Source organism: Arvicanthis niloticus, unplaced genomic scaffold (genome assembly GCF_011762505.2).
Source record: "Arvicanthis niloticus isolate mArvNil1 unplaced genomic scaffold, mArvNil1.pat.X pat_scaffold_427_arrow_ctg1, whole genome shotgun sequence".
Taxonomy (NCBI): domain Eukaryota; kingdom Metazoa; phylum Chordata; class Mammalia; order Rodentia; family Muridae; genus Arvicanthis; species Arvicanthis niloticus.
Genome location: NW_023046067.1, coordinates 39,128 through 59,629, shown reverse-complemented (window position 1 = coordinate 59,629; position 20,502 = coordinate 39,128). Strand labels below are relative to the sequence as shown.

General features: G+C 42.5%; 1 protein-coding gene and 1 long non-coding RNA gene across 2 annotated transcripts; one reads left to right on the top strand and one right to left on the bottom strand.

Annotated features, from left to right (window-relative positions):
* The first annotated feature begins 6,031 nt into the window (after positions 1 to 6,031).
* Positions 6,032 to 9,053, top strand: LOC117702084 (alpha-1B-glycoprotein-like). Its single transcript, XM_076706369.1, has 4 exons — positions 6,032 to 6,158; positions 6,232 to 6,267; positions 7,416 to 7,712; positions 8,491 to 9,053. The coding sequence occupies exons 1-4, from the start codon at positions 6,125 to 6,127 to the stop codon at positions 8,778 to 8,780; spliced, it is 657 nt and encodes a 218-aa protein (XP_076562484.1). The 5' UTR covers positions 6,032 to 6,124; the 3' UTR covers positions 8,781 to 9,053.
* A 5,714-nt stretch (positions 9,054 to 14,767) lies between these two features.
* Positions 14,768 to 20,045, bottom strand: LOC143433826 (uncharacterized). Its single transcript, XR_013070305.1, has 2 exons — positions 18,558 to 20,045; positions 14,768 to 16,297 (listed from the first exon to the last, which is right to left on the bottom strand). It is a non-coding gene; the product is annotated as an uncharacterized LOC143433826 (long non-coding RNA).
* Between the last annotated feature and the right edge of the window lie 457 nt (positions 20,046 to 20,502).

Here is a 20,502-nt window from a genome sequence, read left to right as displayed (position 1 = left end):
GTTGACATGAATGTCATCTATCTTAGGTTGCATTTTCCTACCATATGCAGCACAGGACTGTTTATAGCCTCGCAGCCAGACTATCAGTGTATCTCTCAGGTATAGTGTAGGCTATACTAGCTAGCAGGCACTCTGTGATATCTGCACTGTGCAACTATCTAATAATGCCTTTCTTAGAATGTATTCCTATCAAAGAACACATTACTGTACCTATTTACATGTGGGTATTTCAATACATGAATATGTAAGTGTGCATTTTTAGGTTTTGACTAATTAAACTCAGAAAAGCACACCATAACTGAACAAATAGGAGAAAAGGAGCAAGAAAAACAGAGTTTCACATGTGTCTGTGGTGACAGTTTAATGAGGAGAATGAACTCACTCTTTAGTTCCTATAGTAGATAGAAAACAATAAAAAATATGTAAGTAAAAAAAGTAATATTTGAAGAGTTATCATCTTTTCAATGGTAGCTCTGAGAACTTATACAGTGGAGAAGTACAGAAAACAGCATCTTGGTTTGTTTGAGTAAACCTTAGGGTTATTTGACTCTTTGAGACATGATCATGGATCACTTTAGTGAAAATAGAAAGTTTTAGAAAAAGTGGAGGGAATCTGACTCCCCTAATAACCCATGATAAGGTGAGTTAGCCTGAGATGGCCTCCCATGACCCCATTCTTAGTGAGCTCCTAGCTGTTGATCATAAAACCTGCTGAATCTGGAGTATGGTAATAAAGGAGGCAGACTCCTCCAGCAAAATGGCTACCTTTTTAAGAGGAGAATCTACTTCAGATGGAGAAGGCAGAGTAGTGTAAATGAGGGATGAAGGATAAATTACCCAAGAGGCTTCACAGAAAGGCTGATGCCAATGATTGTTGGGGGTGGATTGCAAGTGTTAGCTTAGTGGCAGATGCTTCAAACAGTTGCCAATGTTATGTGTACAAATTTCTCCCGAATTTTTCTGGCAGGACTTTTGTGCTCCCTTTTTATCTGTTATCTGTGTTTGGTGTTTGGACAGAGTTTAACCCCGGGACAGTCACCTGGCTCAGCATTGCTCTAATGTTGAGGAACACAAAGAAAATGTCGACTCAGAGGGCCAGTACCTCATTTCAATTATGACTCTTATGCTTTGTCTGAAGTAGGTTAATAATAAAAAGTCCTGGAAGCTCTAGGGTTTGCTTTAGATGGTAGAAAATAATGCATTTTTCTCACCTTCTGCTTCTACCAGCAGGTGTTGAAATAAAAAGACCTATGGTAGGGGAACTTAAGTTTTTTCTCTAGGTGTTTGCCTTTCTAAAAGTAAGTATACTCAGTTCTTGTAGATCCCAGCTCCTTGGGGGGCTGAAGCTAAAAGAGCAAATTCCAGGCTTGCCTGGGCAGGGGATCTGTCTCAGTGGCAAAAGGTATTCCTAGCATGCTACAGTCCCTATGATCAATCCCCAATGACATGTGACTAATAAATTCAGAAAGAGCCTTGGGTTAATCCAGAAATAGAAGCTTCAAACCATGATCTAGGATGAAAAGGGTTGAATCATAGAGATTGGAGGAAAGGAGAAACAGAAGAGAAGGGCTGTAGGGAAGAACTGAACACCTGTAGATACCACTAGGCTGGCATATAATAAGGGTGTGAAAATTCCCGTGTTTGGGGATGAAGGAAATTTAGGGAGAGTAATAGCTTATATTGTACTCACTCAAAGGGGATGTCGGGATATGTGCCCCCCTAATATTTCTTATATCAGCATTCTAAACATTCTCATAATGGTGTAATTCAGAAAATGGAAACAAAGATGAAAATTAAGAAACCTTTAAAAGGGCATCAGAAGATTGAGGCAAGGTATTGGAACTCCCTCACATACATGTAACAAGAATTTGAGTTCATGCGTGTAAAGATAGAGTGATAAGGCAAGAGGCAGAAGTCAAGGACATCAAAAGGAACCAGCTCTTCACCATCAAGGAAGTTGGAAGTGGCTGTTATCTCGTAGCCTTGAACTTCCCTCTTTGCTTTGCTTTACAGACATCACCAAGTCATTTCTCAGAAAGAACAGCAGGGATTAGAGGTGCTCGGCAAAAGCATGAGCTCTCCCAAAATACATGCCTGCAAGAGTGCTCAGGTGCTTGATTTTGACAAGTGTGGCTCAAAAAAAAGATTCTACTTCATTTACAGTTATGTGGTTTAAGTAAGAGGAAAACAATTAAGTTGTAAATAAATTCTGAAAAGTGTTTGAAGGTCCAACTTACAAAGCAGGGAATAGAAAACTAGAGAATATGAGGAAACATTGCATTCCCCTTGTGCCAAAGATGGACTCTGTCGCGGCCCGAGCAAAATGTTGAGGCCCGGGCTGCCCCGCGTTTGGGCGGCCACTGTATCCAGGTCCAAGCTGCCGCTCCAGTCCGCGGGTCAAGGTTCAGCAAGAGAGAGAGAGTGAGGACAAATGCAAAGAATGGAGACCAGACAGAGTGCGTTTCAATCCCGTTTATTCTTCAGTCTTGCTTCTTCTCTCCAAGTCCCTAGTTCCTAGTCCCTAGTGCCTCCAAGTTCCAAGTGCTAAGTGCCTAATGCCTACTACCTAGTTCTTCCGAGTTCTCTCCCAAGTACCTGCTACCTAATGCTTAATTCCTACTCCAAGTTGAACTCCAAGTTGTACTCTCTGAAGTGTCTCCCAAAAGTGTCTCCTCTGTCTGCTGTGTCTGATTCTCAGTTCTGTTCTGTCTCTGCCTTTTATATGTCTTACCTCTAAGCCACGCTTCTAAGTCACACCTATAATCATGCCTTTAGGTCTTGTCTCTAAATCTGATCTCTATACTTCTAAGTCAAACTCTTAAATTACACACCTTTAATCTCACACACCTTTAATCTCACACACCTTTAATCTCACACACCCAAGGTATCTAAACCAAGATTATTGGAGTGTGCTCAGCTGTTGTGGGCTATTGTAATCCAAGTCTCATGTCAGGGTATATGGCTCAAGATGGCTGCAAAGCTTATAGCCACTTTCTGCTAAAAGTCAGCCCCCAACAGGACTCAACCTAGAACACACCTAGTTAAGTAGGGTCGTGATGTGAGAATGAGGATAATTACATATTCTGTGACCTAGAAATTTTCCCATGGGGGAAGATCTTGAGGAAAAATGGGGAGTAAGATCCTAGGTACCATAGACAACTGTGTCTTCTACTGACATAGGGTTGATGGTGTAGATAATAAACTGAATATTTGGAATGAGCACTCTTTCTCTTGTCAACCTACAGGTCTTCTGCACACCCCAAGGGACTTTTACTAGAAGGTGGAGCACTGAACCTCTGGCTAGGCAGGGTATGTGGGAACTAAATCTTAGGGATCTGGCAGAACCACATTGATTCTATCTAGTACTGCATCATTTTACTGAATAATGGGCAGGTTAATAGCATCTCTTCCAAATGGCCTTTGGCAGGCTAAAGTAAGTGACCTCATATAAATGCTTTGAAGAATAAATGGCTCATTCACAGCTCCCCCTGCTTTAGTTATTAATATTGTGGTACTTAAGAAAACTATTGGAAAATAAGCAAGACTCAGAAAATAACTGTTTATCTGTTCATCATTTGGGATGGAAAAAGAGAGAACATGGGAAAAATACATTGCTTGATAAACAGACGGTATAGTGGGGGAGTCAGCACTGGGGTGGTTAATTCCAAGTTACAGATAGATCAAAATATCAAATTTCAGAGGTGGATCAAACTATCAAAGTCCCCCTTCTTGAACACACAAACAAAAAATAGAATTATTTTTGAGACATCTCACTATGTAGTTCTGGATGACTGACTTGAAAGCTCTCAATGACTGGCCTCCAACCCATAGAGATGCACCTGTCTCTGATTTCTGAGTTTGGGATATGATACTTTTAAAGTAAGCTGGAGTGCTCTTCAGAATTCTAGTTAGTGACAAGTGTCTTACTCTCTCCAATGCACCAACCCAAGGCAACATTCTTTGTGGCCAGTTTCTCATATACAGAGAAAAGACATCCAAGGTTCACACTAGAAATCTGAGAATCTTGTTCTATCATCTGTGACCCAAGAGACCCTTAGCATCAGATCCATTCTTGTCTTTGGTTCGGCTCCAGCTTCTTCAACTCCCTAGACAGCTGTTGTGTGCTGACCTCTGCTCTCCATATGTCCTACTTCTAATCTTCATAGCTGTAACTGTGACCTGAAAGAGAATTAGTGACTCTACAGACACCTTCAATAGTAGGTGGAACCTAAGCCAGGTACTGGTGAGGTCCTAGGAAGAGAGAAATTTAGTCACAGAGAAGAAAATAGATACCAAGAACAGGCTCAAACAACAAAGTGATATACATGCAAGCTAAACATTGTCAGAGATTCCCAAATATTCCCAAAGTCCTAAAAACAGGCAAGGACAAACCAGGAGCTTCCAAACCTCTTGATTTCATATATTGGATTTCTAGAACCCAGAGGAATATCTTTCTGCAGTTTTAAGCTCGCAGGGGTGTGAAAACTTGATACACCATCTTCATTCCTTGAATGTCAGCAATTAGTACTGGTCCCATTGTATGTGCCTATATCTGATTTCTCATGGTCCCTTGGTTCACTAAGTAGCTCTTTCTTAGAATTTTTGGGAAGGGATAGGGAAGAGGCATCAATCTGTCCTAACTTGAGCCAAGTGAACTTATCCCAAAGGAAAGAACAGGTAGAATTTCTCTTAGAATGATAGTGTAGGAATAAGATTTCTGATTCTCTTTTCCTTCTAGTTGTGATTTCCTGGTTTTGCTTGAACACTTAACAAAAGCCCAACCATTACTCAGTTACTTTTGCAACTTTACTGACATCTCTTCTGAAAATATCAATATATTTTTGCTACTCCCCCCCAAAAACAGAGAAAGTAAATTAATTTCATTAAAAATTTCCAACTCTTTTCTCATGTAATAATGGCAAAAAAAACCCCCGAGACTCTAAAGGTAAAACTGATAGAAAATTCATTGCTGTGATAGAAAATTCATATTAATGTATTTTTATCAGATTTTAAGTCTGTTACCTTTACATAGCAGATTCTCTAAATAAAATAGAGAGAGAAATTGACACTATGCAGAAAAAAGTTCATTTTTTTTTCACTTCAATTTTGATTGTTCCTCTATTTGTGTTTTAGGATGCGTTGTGTGGTACTTATAAGATAAGGACATATATTAATAAAAGTATGGGGTGTTTCCAACTTGATAATTCTAGAAAAGGGACAAGAGAATATGAGGAGAGATATTAGAAACCAGAGAGGAAGAAATGAATAGCTTTAAAATAACAAAAAAAAAAATCAGAAAAAAAAAGAAAAACCTATAAAACTGCAGAGGCTTCAATCATAATTTGAGGCACCAGGTTCAAACGCCAAGGATAATAAGCCCAGCTTAGAAAACCCCACTGTGATGGGTGTGAGTCAAGCCAATGCTGAGTTTCAGCTGTCCCTTAGATATCATCACTTGGAAGAACAATACTGATTTAACAAGGGATTTTTGGAAGGAGCAGGGAGTGCAGAATTAAGCCTGCATCAGGTGCCCATGCAGGCTGAAGTGTCTTAGAGTAGCAATGCCAGCCTTCTTGTCATTGTCCTCTCGGTTGAGGACATATGGAGAGAAGAAGCCATGGTCAGCTAGGAGACACACTGTCTGTTCCTTTGCTTTGCTGGAGAAGCCTAAGGGTCCACTGAAAAGTACTAGGCCTTACAGGAGTCCCTTCCCAGTGCTTACTCCACCCTGCCTCCTCGTGAAGTCTACAGAGCAGCAAGAACAGCCAGCTTCTCTGGAACCTTCTACTGTAATAAAGGAGGATTCATTCTTTGGGTGAGAGTGGCCCCATGGGTCAGTGACTGAATATACACACGGAGGGCTACATCTCAGTTCTGGTGCATGCTCACACATGCCTCTTAGGACAGGATAAGAGGATTTTACTGTTATTATCAGTTTGGCTTGATAATTACACATTATTATTGATTAGCATTATTGCTGAATCCTCACTGTCCCCACGCCAAGCAGTTGTCTCTCTGCCCCTACCTTCCAGGAAGGGCAAACAAAGTACAAGGTCAGTGCCCTAAATTAATTTGCCTCTGCAGGTGCTCCCTACAGACACACCTGCTGGACTGAGGACCCGCCATGTCTCTGCTGGCTACTGTACTGGTATTCTGGGGTGAGATGTCCTTAGATCTAGAACTTCTGGAGCAGGTGAGGTATGAATGGAGACTCACACAGTGTTTTTACAGGTTTCAGACTGGACCCAGGAAATACTCTAATGCTTGGTAAGTTCACCAATAAAGCCTAGAAACCATGGCCTATCAGTTATGGGGAAGCCCATTTTTCTAATGACAAGCAGATCCTGGTTCCTTTGCCTTCCAGATTCTGGCAGTGAACTGGAACTATGAGCAGAGCCTCAGTCCCTGCAGGAACCCTGGGCAAATCAACTGCACAGACCAGCGTCAGACCCAATTCTTTCCAGGGTTCAAGGTTGCTGTATTAATTGTCCTACTTAAAGCTTGGGAAACTGAGCTAATATATGTTCATATCTGGAGTTTCTGTTTTGGGATCCCCATTCTGTTCACTTGAGACCACCATCTTTGCCTTTCAACAACAGCTCACCCTGTTAGGAGGCTCACCATCACTCCACATTAGCTCTATGGGCTTGCTGTCCTCCGACCAAATGTGCATGTATTTGTGCATACGGTAGCAGCAGGTAAAAGGACCTAGGTTATCCAGTGTCTTCAAGTTCATATAGTACAGGGTAGCATCTTTTGGTGGGGCTGAACCCATGAATTTTCAGCACCTTCCCCCCTTGCCTGAGTTGGAATTCAGCTGCGTTCTGAGGAGCTTTGCAGGCAAGGGTCTCATATATCTTCTGGGGATAGATCATTAGGTAATTTCCCATTAAACACAGAATGGGTGGAGCCTGTGTGGCTGAAAGAGAGGGAAGAGTCCAGGACACTCTGCTTTGTAGGGTCCCACTGAGAACTTCCCTGTGTCCAGCCCCCAAACCTCTGACCTTCAGTGACAGCTCAGAAGCAAATGGCTTATCTTTGGACACTGTGTGTCAGGTTTTACACCAAGCTTTTCAGTATTGGGGTTTAACACTCACCATGCATCTTGATGGTCACAATAGCACTGGGCTCAGAGGGCTCGCCTTCGGCATGGGTTAGGTAGCTGCAGCTGTAGTTGCCAGGCTTGTAGATTAGAAATCCAGATGTTCCCTTGTGCCAACAGACTGGCAGGGCTGGGATGTGGAAGGGATGGCACAGAATTAAGCAATGCTGTCTTTTGGTACCTTTCAGAAGCAGGCAAGAGAGGGAATAGGGAGGCCACTTTAAGCAAAGTGTTTAGCTGGAGCACAAGCTGGGTCATGTACAGGACTCCTGCCATATCTTCAAGCTGAGCCAATGTGTTTGATCCTTCACAGGGACACTACCAGCCCCAGTACTTACTGCAGAGCCATCGAGTCGGAACCTTGAGCCTGGTTCAACGGTAAAGCTTCGATGTACTGCACCCAAGACCGACCTGCGCTTTGGCCTGCAACGCCAGGGCAAACCGGATTTAGTTGTGGTGCAAACGCTGAATTCATCTGGGACCGAAGCTGTCTTTGAGCTGCACAATATCTCAACAATAGATTCTGGCAACTATAGTTGTATCTACATGGAACAGGCACCGCCCTTCTCGAGATCTGCGTCCAGTGAGCCCTTGGAGCTGCAGGTGAATGGTGAGCTGAAAGTGGCGATGAGGGTGGGAGGAGCAGAGGGTTACACACTTAGGGAGCAGTGTTCCTGAGCTGTAACCTGTGAGGAGCCAATCTTTCCAGGTTATACCTTAATGAAGTGTTGAGCTTTGAGAACCTTGAAGAGGCCTCTCCCCAGGTGTGAAGCCTGGAAATCTGGTTTGTTTCCCATTCTCTGAGCTGGAAGGCAGTTGGTCCAATGATGTATTAGGATCCAAGGGGTTCTTGTGTATGTTCACACGAACATTCCCAGGCCTCAGTTTCCCGGTGATGCATGTATCTCACAGCCACTCATACCATTGACTCACCTTTGAGTTAATATATAATTTTACAGAACTATTGAGATCCTGGGGTTATTGGATCAGAAGTCATTGATTATCATGAATCATAAATTCATCAGAAGTTATTGGATCCAGAAAGAGATCATGCAAAGGTTTCCGCCCACCTTAGGTTCTGACCTCAGACTTCTGAACTGTGCTTCTGCCAGAAGTACTTTTCTGAAAGGACTCTTCACAGCTTCAAACCTTTGAGTACCCGATGAAACACCCCATGGGACAAATCAAGATCCCTTAACCCTTGTCACTTTGGGTGTTAAATACCTAGGGGAGATACAGATGGTACCCCACCAGCACTTATGACACAAAGAAGGAGAGGGAGCTGTGTAACTCAGAGTGATGGCATAAAAGAAGTATCTAAAGCAGATCCAGCATAGAGACCCCTCTGGCAGGAGATGCTACAACCTCATTACCATCATCCCTCACAGGGCCACCACCCAAACCAAGGCTGGAAGCTCTATGGAAAGGCAAGGTGCGTCGGGGCCATGAGGCTGGCTTTCGATGCCATGGCCACGTGCCCAAGGTCAGCATGCGTCTGATACGTGATGGCTTTAAAATACCCTTCTGGATAACCTCAACAAGAAGCATCTCGGCTTATCTGAAGCTGCCCGCCGTTGGACCCCAACATGTAGGCAACTACAGCTGCAGCTATAGTGCCCAGTCGCCCTTCACGTTTGAATCAGGGATCAGCGATCCTGTGGAGCTTATGGTAGATTAGCCTCTCCTGAGCTGTGTTTGGGGTCTTGGTTCTTCATATTTCCAGAGCTCTACATTGGCTAATTGCTTCACCAAGGCAGGTGTGGAAAAGGCCCTGCGGCGATTTGCTGAGTTAGTGAATCCACTTCTTTGTCTAGGTAGCTAAACTGGCTGCAGACACAGGAAAGTGTCCTTGGAAAGGGTTGAAGACAGGCATAATACCCATTCTTTGTAAGATGTAAGATGACTTCATTTTCTCTGGACTTAATAAAGATCAAGGAAAATTTTGTTTCAAGCATCCCTTTCATTTGTGGATGTAAGGCATCTGCAGATGGGGGAGGACATTATTCCAGGCCTGGGATCCTGTGTCTGTAAAGAGGAGAGGCTCAGGACTAGATCCTAAGGACATAATGGTAAAAGCCTGGTCTTTTCCCATATCTCTCAAGATCTTCTCTTTCCAACCTCTGTCTGGCTGTCCCATAGGTTCCAGGCATTTCTTTTCTTTCCAGCAGGTGTGGACATGCAGCTTGAAGCTCTAGCCCAGCCTATCTTAGCTTGGAATGGTCTGTCCCTACCCTAGCAGTAAGTTAGAAAATTCTACATTAAGTGTTCTGGCTGCGTTTTTATATTTTACAAATGTAGTCTGATAGATGGCACCCGAGTGTGTCTAAATCGATTCATTGTCTGAAGTAACTCAACTGGAAAAAAATCAAAACAGCAAAATATCTTCAGAGCTGAACCAAAAGTTTGTTCCCTTTGGGCCTCAGTGGAGCCGGAGACTGAGGTCTGAAGAGTTGAACCCTGAGGCCAAACCAGGGCCCTCAGCTCAAAACCACCCTGCCTTTTTGCTGTGTACTCTACCAATCCCCGCAATGCTCGTGGTCCCCACAATAAACTCAGAAATACTCCATGTCTCCCTACAACTACTGCTCCTTCAGTGCCTTTGTTCAGAGGGCGCTTCCCTTTTTCACATCTTACTTGGATGTTAAAATACTGACTCATGCTTTAAATGTAAAGAATCATTTCATTTATTTATTTTTTTTTAACCAACAAATTCTAATTGGAAGTTCAGAATAATTGAGAGGTCAATTTGGTTAGTGGTGATCTCAAAAACGAACAATACGTGGTCCCAGTTCTTAAAGAATATACAGTCTAGGACAGGCAAACAAGTAGTGAGAAAGCTCATCCCAACCTCAGCTGATATCTAGACTCCACAATAAGAGAGAGAGAGAGAGAGAGAGAGAGAGAGAGAGAGAGAGAGAGAGAGAGAGAAAGAAAAGAAGAATGCAATTCATAAGTGGCATGCATCTGCAATCCCACTGTTCCTTAGTGAGATGGAAGGAAGAAAGGAGGCTAGAACACCACCTAACTTGGAGGACAGAGTGACGGGAAGGAATATCACGCCTCAACTGGTAGGATGAGATGAGAAGCTGAAAAGTCAACCTCTGATTTGCATAGACATAACCTTGCACTCACCCACACTCACATATACACATCTAATAATGAATGAATACATAGAGTTTAGTTAAGTGCAGGTGGGCTTCAGAGTAAGATTTACTCATAGCCTAAGATGCAGAGCAGGAATTTTAATGAGCTCTCAGAGCCTGTGCATTGACTTTCATTTTGAACACCTGAAAACCATAATAGGTGACATAAGGCTCTTTAGAGTTGTTGACTCCTGACATAGCTTGAGATGTGAAGAAGAAAACAGAAATTCTAAGTGATAGCAACCATTTTGACCTCCGACCTTTGAGCTGTGCTTCTGCCAGAAGCAGCTTCCTAAAAGGTCCCTTCACCTCTCTGGGGAGCCCGGGAAGCCCTGGAACGGGTCAAAGCCTGGGAGATTCATAGCCCTCATGATGCTGGGGAGTGGCACACTTAGGGGAGATACAAGCATCATTAAATGGATACCCAAGGAGCAAGGCAACAGGGAGAGCTGCCTGCCTCCTAGTGTGCAGTGCAAAAGGAGCCAGAGTAAACTCACCATAGGGCCTCACAAGAAATGTCCCAAACTGAGTTCTATCCCTCACACACCCCCAGGGCCACCCCCACCACCAAAGCTCCAGGCTCTGTGGACAGGAATAGTGCCGGCTGGTTATGATGTTGTTCTGCGCTGTCACAGTGATGTGCCCGGGGTCACCATGGAGCTGCTGCGTGATGGCAAACTATAGGATGCTCTGAGTACTGAGAACCCACAGCGACCTGGGGCTGAATTTTGTGTGTCTCCAACATATGTGCATCTACACCTCCTGGTGACCTGAGCCCCTCCACTCAGAGCTCAGCAACCCCTCCTAATGGAGGATATGGCTTCCAGAGTGGTGTTTGGGTTTTGCCTCTTGATCTTTACTGGGCTATGCACTTGATTAATTGTGTAATCAAGCCTCCATCTTAAACACCTTGAAAACTTCATAATAGGTCACAAAAGGCTCTTAGGTATTGTTGATTCCTCACATAGCCGTAGATGGGAAGGAGAAAACAGGAATTCTAGAAGATAGCGCCCATTTCACCTAATATCATTATTCCCAGTCTAGAGATGAGTAAACACTAAACACATCTCCCAAAATGCAGAGTTAACAAACAGCAGAGCTGTTTTTGATCCCAATACATCAACCCCAGTCACGTCTCTCAATCATTAACTCATCCAGTCTTTAATTTGCCTTGTGATGTTTGTGTCTTGAGATAGGATCTCACAACATATCCCCAGCTAGCTTCGAATGCCTTACCTGCCTAATCCTGCTGCCTCAGCATCCAAATCACTGAGATTATAGTCGTGTGCCACTGTACCTAGTGCTACTGTGAAGATGTAAAACTCAGAAGAAACAGAGAGAGGCAGCTTTGGGCTATTGTTCACCAGGCCAAACCATAAGCACAGAAAAGGTTCACAGAGAAAGCAGGGCTTAGTGTGAGGCTAGAACACAGACTGATGGGACAGCCTTACCGTAATGCAGGTTTGCCATGGTGTCCCCAGAGAGCACGGGTGTGGTATGTGATGAGCATCCATGACTTGAAAGTGGGACAAACCTGTGGCTCTTCACTTTTCTTCTGTATAATAAGGACAAGCTTATCTACTTTATGGTGCTCTAATAAGGGTGACATTAAGTAACACGTGGGAGAGAACATATCCAGTTTCCTGGGACACCACATGAGCTAAATTCTCATGAACTTCTTTTATGTCTTGCAAAGATTTCTCATTGTGCTAAGGAGGTAGGCCTAGTGATATTCATTTCCTCTGTCCCAGGGTGAGCAGGAGTCTGAGACCCTTCCCCATATGGTTGGAGAGATCCTGGCAACAATCCTACCAGGAAGTGACTTGGGACAGATCACCAGGCAACTGATCAGAGCTTAGTAGAGGCAAAATTGGAAGAAAAGGGGGTCATTTTCAGGAGCCAGCAAAGGACAAAGGTACAACCCATCCCCTGAAAGAAAGAACAATTAAATTGTATCATTCATAATACTTAGCATAGAACGGGTGCTTCTTCAAGCAAATTAATTCTGTTCCAAATCTTGGAAAACAATTGACTGGGTGTGTCAGAGAAGAGCTCTATTTCTGAACTAGGGCTGAGGAGAAGCTTGCTCTCCACAGTGTTTGATGACTAGAAAAAGCGCCATTACTGCTTCCTAGAGCCAAGTTACCCTGGGTGAGAAGAGGCCAGTAAGCTCTGGTGAGGATTTAACCCTTAACCAAGTCTGTCTTTACATATATGTTACCCAAGTTACCCAAGGTCATAACAACTCAAGAAGTCACACTCTGTCATTTTCATCCTAACAAATGCCCCAGGAGATGGGACCAGAAAGTCACTGGGTGTGCTAAGCTACTGTGATGGTTGGAAACAGTCTTATCTCTTTCCCTGGAACTTAGGGTCAAGGGCTTGTGCCAAGACATGATGTGCACTCAGCTGCTCAACTCTAAGCCCTTTCACTCAGTGTATTTTTTGAAGTGAAATCTTGGATTGGTAATAAAATGCACTATTTCATTACCTACATAGCAGAGCACTGCCAATTACAAGAAATTAAAAGAAATGGACCAAGTCACAGAATAAAGGAAAATAGTCAGAAGGGGAAAAACCCTGATGTGTGAACATGGTTTCTGGAAAAACCATGTTGAACTCTTTGGTCTGAGGAACCTCCAAACATAATTGTATTTTTGTTTGTAATTCATAACTGGAATTTTGCTACTGAGTGGTGTCTCAGTTCCTAAGATCATCCAAAATATGTATTTTCCATTGTTCACCCCATGGGTTGAGAACTGCAGGTTCAGAAAGATGCTGAGATGCATCCCCATCTTTGAAATTGTTGGCAAGGTTCTATCCTCTAGGCATGTCATGACCACTGCTGGCTTGAAATCAGAGCTGGTGTAATCAGAGGCAAGACATTATCAAAAGACCATTTCATCAGCCTTAGTAGTACTCTGTTGTACCATAGAAGACAGTCATCAGCCCCACACCAGAGACTCCAGCTATTATTCTCCTGTTCCCACTGCATGGACAGTGCTGGAGTTAGAAACAATTAGAGGTTGATGGTGCTGGGACTAAAGGAGAGATTACAGCTCTTGTGAGTTGTCACCCATATCAACTTGGAGCTCTTCAATGACACAGTCCTTACTGAGTCACCAATGTGCCTAGAAGAATAGCTCACCGATGCTCCTTCTAATAACCCCACACACTCATTGGTTCAGGAGCTAGAACTGGAGGGACACATGTCTGATGCAATCTGGTATCCAATCTAAAGAAAATGGGCATTTCTGTGTATCTTCCAGGAGAGTTCATGCAACCTTCATGCACAGAAAAGATACACAGTTCTCTTCAAACTGAGAGAGACACATGCCATTACAGAGGACTGGTGGCAATACACACAAACATAGACACAGACACACACACAGACACACACACACAATATATATATGACAGGGAGGGTCCCAGGAATGAATGCAGATTAAGAAAGTGAGACACTACATTGCTGTGCAGGGTAGTGACAAGGCTGGCAACTTCTTCCAGGATCACCTCTCTGATGTGGAGATATTTCAATTGGTATAGATGGAAACCTTGGTATGTAACCCAGAGATATAAGGGACATTAGCAGGCCTCATTCTGGGCAGGTTGGAAGGAAGATCTGGTACCTAGGCTTAGCCTCAGTGTGACCTGACTCTAGAATGCTCCACTTGCAAAATAATCGCAAAAGTTCTAGCCCTTGTTATAAGGTGGGTATGATGTGGCAAGGGACAGGGGTGCAAACTCCTCTGTGTAATACAAAAAAAATCACTCTGACATATAAACTTCCAAGAGTGTGTCTTGTGTCACTAAATCCTGGAGGTAAAGGCATGTCTTTTGAGAAGCCATATCACACTCCTAACCCAGACTGTCCTGACACACACATTTCTCTAAATAATGGAAGTGATCCCTGTTTCTTTAATGGAAAATGCCCTCTGCAGAGGTCCTCAGCCATGGTAGCATTGTATGGAGACAATCTTCCTAGGACACCCATGTCCTACATTCTCTCCTTAAACAACAAGTATCTCATCCGTACCTTGTCCATGGTCACATGTAGGTGGTAGCACTCTGGCGTGTTTATAATGAGCTGTTGCCAATATGGAGCCTGTGTGTGGTCCCTACAATGTGCGGTGGATAGAAGAAAACTCACTTCTGTGTCTCTGCTCCCAGGAATGTGACTGATGATCTCTGTGTCTCAGTCTTCTTAATGAAGGGTGACAAGTGAACTATTTATTACCTTCGTGGAAAACCCCAGTGTGATCAGCAACTGCATTAATGTTGAATTAGTGAGTGAATAAGTAAGCAAACAAAAATGATCTATCTCCAGGAACAAATCAAGCAGAGGACTGAATTTCACCCTGACTCTATACTCCTCTTATTCTAAGACTCAGAGACTAGCTGCACCTAAAAAACTGGATGTTCTAATACATTATATTGTGTTAGCAGACAATCAATGCATATTTGTTGAACAAATAAATCACAAAAGCAATCAAAACTGCAATCAATCACACAACTGCTTGGGGATGTTGACAATTCTACTTTATTGATGGGCAGTTTTCCAGGAACACAGTGCAAAAGGAAACCACTGTATTTTCCTAAAAATAAAAACCTCTAGCATATCAGCCAGTGAATAATTAGACATTAATTGTCTCTAACTGGAAAAAAAGAGTAACTCAGTTAATCCCAGGAGACCCCTGTTATGAACAGGGAAAACAGCGAGTCAGAATCTAACCTCCTGTTTATAACCTCGGCCCACACGTGATCTGTTCCTAAAAGAGAAAAAAAAAGTCATTAATCTCCCAACTCAAGGAATTCTGTTATATTTTGAATAAAAACAAAATAAACAAAATTAAGGTGGGAAATAAATCAGATATGCTGTAATTAGGTTGAAAGCCAGATTTTCCTGCCTAACTCTCCCCACAAGCCTCATCCATCAAGAAAAATATATCCTTGATATGGAGATTTTTCCATTCCCTTTTCAGACTGAATTAGTCACTTGATCTGAATGGTAATTTGACAGGACACTGGAGGAAAAACATGAGGGATAAGATTACAATAGAGCCAGGAGAAAATGCTTAATAAAGTTAGGTGATGCCCCTGAACTGTGCTTACGACCCCTCAACCTGAATAGTAACTTTTCATTCATCCCAGTGTTACTTCTCTCTGGGAGATCTCAGGGGGCTATAAATTCTTTTACTAAAATCTGAGAAGGGTCATGTGCATTTTCTAATCCATCTTTACAGATTTCAAAGGCTCAGCCTGAGACAGTTACTGATTTGCTTATATTGGGAAAATAAAACCAACTGGAGGCCCCTGGACCAAACTCCTGGACATGCCACCCCAGCCATGTGCCACACAGGTCAACAATGGCAGAAGTGTAGACAGAGAGTGACAAAGTGGTTCCTTGATGAAGGCATGCTTGATCTTCAGGGCCATTTCTGGCTGGGAGCCTCTGGTGTATTTATGGTGTAGAGGACTGGGTCTTCCTCTCTGAGCTTCCACAATCAGTGAGCTGTTCAGTCTTCCTCCAATCCTAAGTCCTCTTTAGGCTCCCATTCAGGCATACAGCCTTTGTTCTGCTTTCTGGCACGGTTATTTCCTCTTTTCCAAGCTTTGGCACATCCTGTTTTTTCTAGAATAGTTAAGGAAGTGACTCAGTGGTAGTAGAGGTAGGATAAGAAGCCTCTGGCTGTGTTTATGTAACTCACTGTGTTTCTGTAGCTCCCTTTACTATTATGAACAGAGCTCTGTGGGTAGGCTGCTGGTGAGCAAAGGGAAGCCAAAATTCAAATGGTGCGTACTAGATGCCTCCACTCTACAAAATGTCAAAGCAGGCAGACAGTCTAATGATGGCAGATGTTTACAAAAAAAATAATGGATGACATAACAAAATCATGAATACTATTGTATGTTGTAGTGCAGGAATTTAGATATTTTAATAATGTTGGTGATTGAACCTGGGGTCTTCATACATTTTACCTTTGAGTTATTCTCCCATCCCTATACAAGACTTTTGTATTACATTTTGTGATGAGGTCCATCTCTTATGTTCCTAAGGGGAAAAAAAAAAAAAAACACATAGTTACTATTTTTAATAGAAAATAAAATACAGGTAGAATTGTCCTGCTTACTTGAGAAACAGTTTAAGAAACCGGCCAGACCCTCCCCCGACCCCGAGCTCCCTGGGACTGGACCACCAGCCAAAGAATACACATGGAGGAACCCATGGCTCCTGTTGTGTACGTGTATGTGGCAGAGGATGGACTTGTTGGACATCAGTGGGAGGAGTGGCCCTTGGGCCTGAGGGTGTTCAATGCCCCAGTGTAGGGGAACGCCAGGGTGGGAGGACAGGAGTGGGTGGGTGGAGGCACACCTTCATGGAGGCAGGGGGAGGGAGAATAGAACAAAGGGTTTCCAAAGGGGAGACCTGGAAAGGGGAAAACAACTGAAATGTAAATAAAGTACCCAATTAAAAAAAGAAAAAAGAAAAGAAACTATGCTCAAGTGTTGACTGTGAGCATTTGAATACTGAGAACCATTGAGAAGAATCTGTGGTCCCAAGTTCTTGTAGACTACTTTCCTTCATCTAGAAGTTTGCAATGGCACATATGTATTTGGACTTTGTGCAGTTTTCCTAGCTCTGTAGCTCAGAAATATACTCAGTGGGTAAAGGAGCAAATACGGAGACTCTACACTGCCTTGGCTGTTTGTTGAATGATAAGATTATGATGATTCCTTATATCTTAGCTCTAAAAGGTACAGAGAATTTGGGGTAGTCAGGGTAGATGCATGAAGATCAATAGCAGGTGGAAGAGAAGACAGGCTAAGGATGTGGGTTCTATAAAAACTGGCTTGCTTTCTGTCTATACCAGCCCTGCTTCCACAAATAAATCTGTGGGCACAAATTATTCAGAAGCATGCTCATTGAAACCAGAAATGCATTCTTTAATATTTTTTTTGCAACAGATGCACTTTTAAATTGTTTAGGTTTAGACCAAAATTATAATATGAAATTTTAATATTCAAACATGAGCGTGGGTTTCCATTCCTTGAACATGCACCCCCTTTCTCTTCCAGAGTAGACAGGAAGGCAAAGGGAAAGGGGTCAGAGAGGAGTAAACTGTGACTGATGTCCAGATCTCTGCATCTAAGTGGCCATGGGACCTAGAAACAATCACTTCCCTGCTGGAGAGCATTGTCCCTTGTGTGGGGCAGTGGGGATGCCCTGCAAGTTCTTTAAGTCTCCTTCAGCTGATTGTAATCTCAAGTCTGTGTAATTCTCAAGAAAGGAAAATGAAGAACAACAGAGCAGGAATTACCTATGGACCATTATCTTTGTCACAACTGAGTTAGGTCTTAGAGCACCACGGAAGTGAACATTGCTTAAGAATGATAGGTTAGTGCCCTGGACAGGCTCTCTGAGACATCTAAGAAGGCAATGCAGAAAAATATTATAATGGCTGTTCTCCAGCCTCTTCTATAAATGACAAAATATAAACATAGCACCCATGTCAAAATTAACGATTTCATAACTACAAAAACCTTACATTCCTTCTTATGCTCCTGTGGTTGCTTATGTATGATTGTGTGAGAACATGTGGACATACACATATGGGACTTGGTTCCCAAGGTTTCCCAAGAAAGTTCCTAGTCTTTACTTGGAACAACGGTTCATTAGAAAGTGAGCTTTTTAGCACTGATCTTTTTCTGCTCTAAAAGCGACACACTGATGTCACTTTTACAGTCCTTGCTTCTTCCCTTCAGTCTACAAAGTGACAATTTTCTTTCTATGTGTCTCCACTGACATCTATCTGAGAGTCCTTTGCCAGAACTTGGAAATAAATGGAATCAACAGTTGACTTTTTTTTTCCTGGCTCACTTTTTGACAAGCTCCACCAATCAAATTGTGCAGAGTAGAAAATTACTGTCCTGTGTTATATGTAAAATGTCCCCTACCCCAAGACTTCTATACTTGGTTCCCAGAGCTGACTTAGAAGCTTGTGGAAGATTTCAGCAGTGGATCCAAGTTTGTGGAAGAGTTACTAACACAGTTCCCAATGCCAGTGCTTTACTATAGAATCAACAGAAGGGTGTTGTGACCTGACAACAGAAAAGAAACCTCTCAGATGATACAAAATTTGGTTAACAATGATTTTCTTCTTAATCCTTTAGTGGGATGGCTAGTTTGCCATATAGCATAGGTTATGGAAATGTATTACATAGTCATTTAAAAAATCTTCAAGGGTAAAATCACAACAATTCTGCTCATATGAAAAAGAAAAGATAACTCATCCTTTGGGAATAGGACCTACCTACCACATCATGCTTCTGAACAAGACTGTAAAACCTTCCGTGTAGAACTGTGTTGTGGAATGATTAGATTCTTGGTCAGGCTGGCTACCTGGTTACCTGGTGTCTTCTGGGCATGGCAGGATGACTGTACTCATCAACTCACAGCAGCTACGGTTGGCTATATAAGATCTGCACAGGACACAGGATAAAGACAGTTAATACTCAAGCACTGAGGGAAGAAGGAAGGGCTCAGGAAATTCCACATACACCCCCCCCTAAAAAAAAAAGCCCCTGACAATTGATGGCTCCTGTGGGAGAGAGATTTCTCTCATTTTTTTTTTCTTTAAGGCCATTGCTCCCTGTAGGTCAACTATGCCCCAGTTGGGGGCCCACATCCAGATGGAAATGGACAGCAAAAACAAGAGTTGATGAGTTATTAAATTTGAAACCTAGGACACCACGTGGGGTTGTGGGGTGGAAAGATGGTGGACCTCTCCCCACCCCCTAAATGGTTACATCTGCCTTGGCAATATATTTGAGATTTCCATGACCTTGACCATGGCCCAGATATATTAACCAAAATAATTAAAGTGACCTAAAGTAATTTTAAAAGATATGAGTCCAAAATGATCCTCGTGTTATATCTGAAATAATTACTATGCTTAGAAACAAACGTTTCAAGGTTACTCTAACTTTGACGTAAATTATGGTCTTTGTGGGTTTTGCCTTTAAAATTTAAAAACTCTGTAGCACTGAGCTTGAACACCAAAAGACTCTGAGTCTGTGAGAGACAGGCCTTGAGATTTATAGCCAGAACCTGTTTCCTAACCACTTTCTGCTTCCTGATGTCCAGATGCAAGTAAGCACCCTCACTCTTTGCAGTCACAGATGGAAACCATTCCCAAAATCTTGCTTTCTCCTCCCTGATAGACTAACCCATGAGACACACCAGTCTTTAAAGTTGCTTCTCAGCAGAAATTTGCTTGAACAATAAGAAGAGTTGCTAACACAGTTCCCAATGCCAGAGCTTTACTGCAGAATCATCAGAAGGGTGTTATGGCCAGACAACAGCAAAGAGACCTTGAAAAGATGTAAACATTTTTTAGAAATGTCTACCACACTATGCTTCTCTAGAAGCCTGTCAGACTTTTGGTGTAGAACTCTGTCTTGGAATGAGTTTGACTCTTTTTCAGGCTAGTTACATCATTATAACCTAATGGTACCTATGGTTGGGCAACCATCCATGGAGAAGAGTTAATCCATGAATAGCTTCTGGCTTCAATCTCCTAGGTCTGACCCCATGTGTCCAGGAGCTTCTTAACTTAGCAACTAGATGAACAACATCAAGGAAAAGGGATCAGAAAGCCCTAAGAGCCAAAAGTAAAGAATTGCAGAGTAAACCATGTCTTCTGGGCATGACAGGACCACTGCACTCATAAACGCACAGTTATCCTATGTATTTTTCTCTTTTCTCTTAACTTTTATTCTCCTGCCACAAACTTGACACAATACACATCATTAGTTCCAGGAAGGATTTTTTTTATTTATTTTTTATTTTTATTTTTTTTTTAGGGCACATGGCCTGGAGAGCTTTGCCAGTTGCTTGGCCCCATTTTAACCCACACATCATACATATAAGAATATTATTGTTATTTCGATATATTGCACTAGAATGAACTATGCACTTTATCCACATTCATACAGAGTCATAAAATAGTATTATAAATCATGTGTAAAAATGGGAGTAGATGCTTTAAAATATTTATTTCATTGCCATTACAGATATATCTCATATTTATGCTTTACAGAAACTAGAAAGAATGACTCTAATCTTTCTATCTCACCAGGTCTCTCAGACACAGTTCTTAACAGCTAATTCACGTACTAATATAATTTAGGGTTGGTAAGGGGGTGGGGGGTGATGTACTACCAGTACAGCCTGTCTCAAGCTCCATTTTCATTTCA